Raw genomic sequence first — 8600 nt, 5'->3', positions numbered from 1 at the left:
GGAGGAAAATAGTGTTGAGAGACACTGGTTCAGGAATGTATCCCAGAGTATGATAATTCCTCCTGTGAATATGCAACCAGGGGTCAGTTTAGTTCAGCTGGATGGACAGCTGGTTGATGATGCAGAGTGATGCTAACAGCATAGGTTCAATTCCTATACCAGCTGAGATTATTGATGAAGGCCCTGCCTTCTCAACCTCTCCCCTCACTTGAGATGTGGTGATCCTCATGTTAAATCACCCCAGTTAGGGGTGACAGCTCTCCTCAAAAGTGAGGGCAATCGCTGGAAGTATGGAGATTTTACTTTTATTCAACTTGTTGGAAGTTAACAGGGAAGAGAGAATTAGTGAATATATAATGGAAGATAATGACAAACAAGTTTATTTTCACGAGTGGGAAAGATCTGGAGACAAAGCTTCTCCTTCAAAGTACCACTGGGGAGTGCAGTATGGAAGCCCAAAACTTAACCATATTGGCTGGACCACTTCTGGTATGGAGAGCATTTAGTGTAAGGGGAATCAGAAGCATGTAAGTTGGCGAATTATAACACCGCTCAACATCTGACACTGATTTAACATCAGACTTGCCATTTTAGACTTTGTATATCCTATGGATGTCCTTTCAAAATCAGATGCATCGAGCTGCATGAGGGAATATGCCCCACCCCAACTACTAACATTATTCAAAGGAATCCCCATGGGACTTCCAGGTGATGTGCTCTTGACTTTCTTATGCTGCTACAGAGTTATGGGAGGTTAAAAAAAAAGCAAAGAGAAAAACATTTAATTAACACTTTTACAGAGAATAAAGTGTGTTTGAGGTAGTCACATATAATGTAGTAGTTGACAGATGTTTTGGATTCACTAGAATGTGATGCTGACTTTGTCAAGGACATCAAGTCTCGGAAGATCTGCAGGAAAAAGTCTACTTTCAATATATTTATGACTACGACTATTGTTGCAATTCCTCTTGGGCTGCAGCATAAATTGGAGGTGGAACATGGGCAGCAGAGAGGGGCAGCTGTGCGCAGGGAGAACTCTTAATAGAAAACTATTCCATCAAATCATAAAATGAAGGAACAAAAGAAGGCCGTTCAGCGTATTGAGTCTGCTCCGCTATTTGATGAGATCATGGCTGATTTGATACAATCTTCAACTCCACTTCCCTGCCTTATCCCGATTGCCCTCAATTCCCTTATTGATTAAAAATGTCTACAACTTAGCCTTGAACATAGTTAATGACCCAGCCTCCACAGCTCTCTGTGGTAATGAATTCCAGAGAGTTAATACGCTCTGCATCTCTGTTTTAAATGGGTGACCTCTTTATACTGAGATTATGCCTTCTGGTCCTAGACTCTCCCAGCAGAGGGACATCCTGTCAGCATCTACCCTGTCAAGTCCCTTGCAAATCCTGTACGTCTTAATAAGATCATCTCTCATTCTTCTTAACTCCAATGGGTACAGGTCCAACCCACTTAATGTCTCCTCATGAGGAAATCACATTAGATCCGGGGTCAACCTAGTGAACTTTCTTTGGACTTCCTCCAATGCCAGTTTATCTTTCCTTAGATAAGTTGATCAAAACTGTTCACAATATTCCAGATGTGGTATGTTTTGAGCAAGACTTCCCTATTTTTATACTCCATTCCCTTTGAACTAAAGGTCAGTACTGCATTTGCCTTCCCAATTATCTGCTGAACTTGCATGATAGCTTTTTGTGATTTATGCAGGAGGATCCCCAAATCCCTTAGTGCTGAATTTTTCTTCACTTAAATAATACTCTGCTCCTTCATTCTTCCTAGTAATGTGCACAACTTCACATTTTCCTACATTATATTCTATCTGCCAAGTTTTTGCCGATTTGCTTACCCTGTCTCTTTCCCTCTGTAGACACTGAGTGGAATTTTCCTGTCCTGCCCGCAACAGGAACCATAGTGGGTGGGGAGCAGACCGTGCAAAGGTTTATTGACCTCAAGTGGGATTTTCTGGTCTTGGGCGAGCGTGGCCAGAATATCCCATCTTTTGTTTCATCCTCACTTTTTGTCTTCCTAGCTATTTTTGAGTCATCCGCAAACTTGGCAATAGTGCATTCACTTCTCTTGTATATTGTAAATAATTGCAACTCTAGCACAAATCCTTGTAGCACTTCACTAGTTACAGATTGCCATCCTGAAAATGCATCCCTTATTCCAAGTTTCTGTCATCTATTAGTTAGTCAATCTTCTATCCTTGCTAATATACTACCCTACCGCCATGGGGTCTTATTTGATTAATTGCCTTCTGTCCGATATCAAATACTTTTTTGAAATCCAAATTTATTACAGCTACTGGTTCCCCTTTATCTATCTGCTCATTACCACTTCAAAGAATTCTAATAAATTTGTCAGGCATGATTTTCCCTTCATGAAGCCATGCTGACTCTGCTTGATTATGTTGTGCATTTCGGTCCAGCAAGTCTGCATTGACCCTCCGAAAGAACATCCTAAAACTGTAACTCCACACATGGTCAATTCACCTTTTCTGCTCATCTTTGGACTCTGGGGGGAAACCAGAGCACCCAGAGGAAACCCATACAAGGAGACACAATCATCTAAGGCTGGAATCAGACCTGGGCCCCTGGCGTTATGATTTCTAGATAAAATATGTAAAAACAGTCTGTATGTTGTTTGCATTGCTATTTCCAGCAAAACTAGAAAATTTATTTTAGGAAGATTTAGATTCTTCTGGGGCAATAATGCTACCCAATTTTTCCAAATGGTATTACACCAGAGTCAGGATTGCCTGGTGGCAATAGTCTTTTAAGATATCTTGAATTACTCATATTACAACCTCTTCAGCTGGTTAAGGGTTTCCCATTTCCTTATCCCAGTTACCACTGTTATGGAGCTCTATGTGTACAGTGGTAGATACACCAGCACCATGTCTTATGTGTGCTTGATGCACCTTTGTGCCCTGCATTCTCTCACCTTCTTTGGTTGGCACTCCTGTCTCACCATCGGCAATCACTGGCCACCCTGGTGCCCTTCCATTTCCAAGTTCTCCTCCTTCCTGGGGTAGCTTGTGGGGATACAGTGCTCTCAACTGGTCTTAGCCCTCTCTTTGTGCCAACTTCTCATGATGTCACAAGAACGTTAGTTCTCCCATGGAGCCAAGCACAGCACCTATGGTGGTTACAGCTCCATGGTTGAAAATGGAGGTACATGAATGCCACTTGTATGTAACCACTTCTGAAGAATCTTGTGGCTCTGGCAAAGATAGGTGGGCACCTCTCATCAAGATTTGCCTATGCCTCTAAAAGGATTGCTGCTGCCTCATTCTCCTTATCACAACTAGCTATTACTCCCACTCCAGTGACACATTCTCTTCTGATGCCACCTGCAAGACCGTAAGAAGTGTGGAGTACTCAACTTGGCAGACTGAAAGTGATCATTGATGCAATTGTGACCATGTATCTATGCTTTGCCAGACAGGCTGTTCTCCCTCTTGCTTCTCAATCTAGAGAAGAACCTGAAGGAAGGCATCACTCAAGCATGGGTCCACGTGCCATCTTCTTTCTGCCATTCTTGTTGCAGGCTTCTGTTAGCTCCTTCTCGCAGGCAGCAATTGGGAATAAGACAAGAATGAATGGAGACAATAAGGAATCAGGGCTGGCAGCTGTTTAAACATGGCGCTCGCACCTGCTGTAACATCTGCAGACACTCACTTTAACACCTGGCCTCCAGCCTTGGGCCTACGGTTAGCACATATCCCTTTCATGAGTTAATTCATGAGCTGTCTTGAGATTACACAACAAGCAGAAAGAGTATCTGCTTCCAATGGTGCCACCAGGACAAAGTCTGACAACACCAGGTTTTAGTCCAACTAATTTATTTGATAATAGACTCACAAGCTTTCGGGGTTAGTCTCTTCGTCAGGTGAATGGAGAGTTCTGGCCTCAGACAGAGCATATAAAGCACAGACAGTTTAGAGATTGACAGAGCATAAAAGCTTTTTACTGTGTTTACGCCAGTCCAACGCCGGCATACCCACATCATGGCCACCAGGACCTCCAGCCTTAAAATCAAATCCAACCCTATATGGCAGTTAGCTTAACACCTGGCATTGGGAAAATTCTGGAACCCTTATCAAGAAAGTAATAGCAGAACCTTTAGAAAATCATGATACAGTTTAGTATAGACACCATGGTTTTATGAAAGGGAAATTGTATATTTAAATTTCCAAAAGGTATTTAATAAGATGCCACATAACAGAGTTATGACACAAAATACAATTCTAGGTTAATATATCAGCATTGATACAGGATTGACTCACTAACAGAGAAAAGTGAGTCGAAATAGCCACCCCAGCATGAACAGCAGTACTGGCTGTTATCAAGCACAGTCAGCATGGCTTTGTGAATTTTTATGCTGTAGAACAGAGTGCAGGTGCTGATGATAAAGGTTGGGTAAAACAGCATTTCATGAGATTGAAGTAAAGGGCTGCAGCTTGGAATTGGTACATGATCAGTAGGGTGGTCTGCATCCTAATATTCATTTTCCTTTTCCTGGAACTACATTCAGAGCCACTGGTGCCTTTTCCACTTTGCAAAATATTCCACACACCCCCGTCCCCATCCCCAATCCCGCTGTTTATGATCCTGATTCTCTCCTTATTATGTTCTTTTATTTTGTACAGTGATCACTTCTGTCATTTAATCATCTCCTGCGCTCTACCCAATTGCAGCCCCTTCCTCAGTTGTCCTGTTCTCTTTTCATTCTGTTCTTTCTTATGAACTGTTCATCTGTAACAATTCCTGGTTCTGATGATAAATTATTGACCTGATGCTACTGAGAATTTCCTGCATTTTCTGTTTTTATTCTGCAATTCAAGCATCTGCAGTGGTTTGATTTTTTTTTGCTGACTTTTTGGATAAGGTCACAAGCAGGAGAAATTTCCATCCTGGACTTGCTGGAACAAGCTAATCTACAATGTATTGTAGAGGAAATGTATTGCTTTTAACCGTCAAAGTCGATATCTCTAGCAGAATCATAACAGCATCATCTGCAGGTCCATCAAAACCCATACTTTATTTCATGGATAGCAATACAATTTACATATTAAATAACACTAAATAGAACAATTTAATATAGTTTCCAACAGAACAAAGCAGATTTTTTCAAGTTACAGAACACCACATTTTCAAATGGGTCATGAGACAAACTTATTCAGCAACTGCCTAGATCTATTCCTATTGCACACACCGACAATATAGTTGAAAATACCTGCAACTTTGACAACCACTGCCCCCAAGAAGTAATATATGTTCAATGCCTTTGAAATGTGATGACACAGTATTATGTTACTACCTCAATGCACATACAGCTTTCCACATAGCCACCACAAAACTATGAAGGAGTTGAGACTAGAAAAAAATTAGCTTTATATGAAAATATAAAATTCTGAGATTATATACTGTAGATACAAAGTCCCCATAGAATGCCTGTTTAAGCAACAAAATATTTACAGTTTGATTGTATCTGCTACCCTAAAGAATGAATAAAGGAGGTTATGGTTTTCAAAACATGATATTTGAACTACCAATTTTTTTGCCTAAAATGCTGAAACAAAATTATTTCGAACACCACTACCCCAAATGTTGGAGAAACATGAGGTTTTTAAAAAAATTCAAAAATCTCCCCTTTGTTGAGAAAAGGTTTTTTTTTCTTTTTTACACTTTTTTCCTGAAAACAGCTCAAGCGTTTTAATTCCCAAAAAGTCTGATTCATGTTTGCCTCATCAAATGATTATCTTGTATAGAAAATGTCTCCCACTTTGTGAAAATATCTCTTTTTTTTAAAACAAACATTTTGAAACTTTTGTTTTTCACTTCCAGGCAGCAGTTTTTTTTAAGATGCCATGTCAGAGAGAAGCCCAATGGCATTATCGGACTAGTACTGCTATGACCTTTCCACCATGAGAACATAGCCACATCTGCAGATAATTAACCGAATATCACACATGACTTCTATGTACAAATATGGGTCACCTTTAAAAAGAGAAACATACAATTTTGAATTGCAATTTAGGTATGTATGTCTATATGAACAGTTTATTCAGTATGTAGAATTGTCATTTCATAAAATTAAATATGAACTGGCACCTTGATAACATTAACATTCATTATATTGAGTCACTTATTGAATCTGCAAACTAAAAAAATTGACCCTGGACTAAAGAGACAGTTTAAAAATAATTAATAAGACAATTAAAACCATATTTTTGAAAAGAAACACTCCTACATTCTGCTGAGAACTACTTTATATCTTTGGTAAGTTAATAAATTCTTCTCCATTGTCATTTAAAAAAATGTTTCAAGTTGTCATATCTTCAAAAGACTGATTATTGACAAGGCAAATATGCTACATTATTGGTGCGGCTCACACAAATTGTTATCAAATGCAGCCTCATTTTGGACCTACACAACCCACTGTGCAAATGTGTCAATCTGCTTTTTTTGTGCATCAGGTCTTACGTCCTGCAACACAAAACTGATTCTGAGGGCAGAATTTAATGGGACCATCGGGTGTGGTAATTGTGATGCTCTTCATCAGGCAGGAGCAGAAACCTCAGCTTCCTGACAGCGGGTTGAGTTTAAAGGATTAAGTTGCTGGTGTCTCAGCAGCAGTTACGGACTCACCGTGTCCAATCGCGCAAACCTCTTCTCCCCATACTTGCACGCCATGAATATTCATTAAATCACAACTTCTCCAAATGATGTCAAACCTTGAAGATAACTCAGCGGAAAATAGGAAACTTGTGCCACCTGATTTAAACATAGAGTAAAATAGAAACCCTACAGTGCAGAAGGAGGCTATTTAGTCCATCAAGATTACACTAACTCTCCCATCAAGGTATCCCACCCAGGCCCTATCCCCATAGCCCCACATATTTACCCCATTAATCCCCAAGCCTACGCATCTTAGGACACTAAGCATCAATTTAGCATAGCCAGAATCAAACCCGGGTCCCTAGCACTGTGAAGCAGTAGTGCTAACCACTGTATTACCATGCTGCCCACGGTTAAGTGGTTAAAGATAGATGGCAGCACCAGGCAAGATCGTCTGTTTAGGTGAAAGCTGAATGGTGTTCTTTATTATACACTGAGGAAAATGTTAGGGGAACAATAGAATGTTAACAGACCCAAACTGTCGATAGCAGCAAGGGCAAAATGATGGGGGGCTGTGAGGTTGTGATTGGCTGGGGAGGGGGTGGAGGGAAGGAGGAGGAGGAAAATGCTCAACTTCCAGATGATTATCTTTCCAAATCTGCAAATTTTGCAGACTTGCTCCCTGCTTTTAGATCTGCATGCTTGACCTGGGGGCTCTTTAAAGCCTGCTCTGAGCTGCAATGTAATTATCTCACGGCAGGTTTGGTCACTTCCTGCCCAAAATTGCGTCATTATATCTCATCCCCAAGGTGACTATGGCCCATCAATTAAATTTAACATTAAATTCTGTGTGCACACTTCACTTCTGCAACTTGCAGATTAAATTCCACCCCCAATCCCCGAGTATTCATATTAATCCTTCAAAAATAATCATGTCCCACATTCTTACAAACAAGATGACTGCTTCCCTTACTAAGGTATTTACGTCTTTTCTGCCATATACAAAATCAACAATTTCTCCACACATCCCATTTGCAGCACAAATATATAAAAGTTCAAAAATGATAAATTGATAACTGTGTCCATACACCTGGCCTACACTGAACCATTTTGTAGTAAGAGTTTTATTTTTTTGAATGTTTATACTCTGATCACTGGAATGTAGGAGGTTATATCACTGGTATTTTACAGAACTTGCCAGGTTCAAATGATGTATAACTTAAAAGTAAATTCAATAATACACCACAATCTGCATAATAAAAAAACTTTCCAAACTGGATAACAACTAAAATGTAGAATGGTTTTGTTTGCAAAATTACCTTAAAGCTGTCTCCAGACACAAGTTCTGTCTTCCTATGAAGGACAAGTTAAGGAGGATCATGGACAGAATCTTTTCATGGATTTCTGGGAAATTACAGATTCTGTACTTGGTTTGTTTTTTTACAGGCAGTAACACTGATCAGATAGTGCAAACTAGAACAAATTGTGTTTTCATCTTGTGAAAATAAGAGATGCAAATGCTCAGCAGGATAACAATAAGACTCAGAATGGCTAAAACAAACATCAAAAACTCTCATCACTGTAAAATGTACAGTCAGGTTATCGTTAAACTTGGAACCTGGCAAAAAAGGCCTCAGACGTTCATTCAGTCCTTTGAAGTTTTCAAATGAAGTTCCATTTGCAAAAAGTTTCAATTTACACAAGAGATTCCATGCTTTCTGCTGGGTCTGATTCTTCGGTGATAATTATGGTGCCGTTTTTGTCAAATGACGAAGGGCCATTTCCATTCTCTTTTGTGCTGATTAGGCTGAGCATTGCTTTATAAAGGAACTGATACTGCTCCTGTGGAAAGACAGACAAAAAAGTATTAGATTAGGAAAAACCCAATTATTTATGCATTTTACTACTTATTCATCACTTAAAATTGCATGGAACCTCTGCTGCCTCTCAGAGCCA

General features: G+C 39.8%; 1 protein-coding gene across 2 annotated transcripts in view; it reads right to left on the bottom strand.

Annotated features, from left to right (window-relative positions):
* Window positions 1-5050: 5050 nt before the first annotated feature.
* LOC145338627 (receptor-type tyrosine-protein phosphatase gamma-like) overlaps window positions 5051-8600 on the bottom strand; it is a 693461-nt gene continuing 689911 nt past the window's right edge. For both annotated transcript variants that reach the window (XM_080183016.1, XM_080183007.1), the window contains one exon: window positions 5051-8486. In XM_080183016.1, the coding sequence (XP_080039142.1) occupies window positions 8340-8486 (147 nt within the window). In that variant the 3' untranslated portion in view covers window positions 5051-8339. The remainder of the gene's footprint in view (window positions 8487-8600) is intronic.

Source organism: Carcharhinus amblyrhynchos, chromosome 3 (assembly GCF_965287045.1).
Source record: "Carcharhinus amblyrhynchos chromosome 3, sCarAmb.v2.hapA, whole genome shotgun sequence".
In the NCBI taxonomy this organism is placed as follows: Eukaryota; Metazoa; Chordata; class Chondrichthyes; order Carcharhiniformes; family Carcharhinidae; genus Carcharhinus; species Carcharhinus amblyrhynchos.
This window is presented reverse-complemented; position numbering and strand designations above follow the sequence as displayed.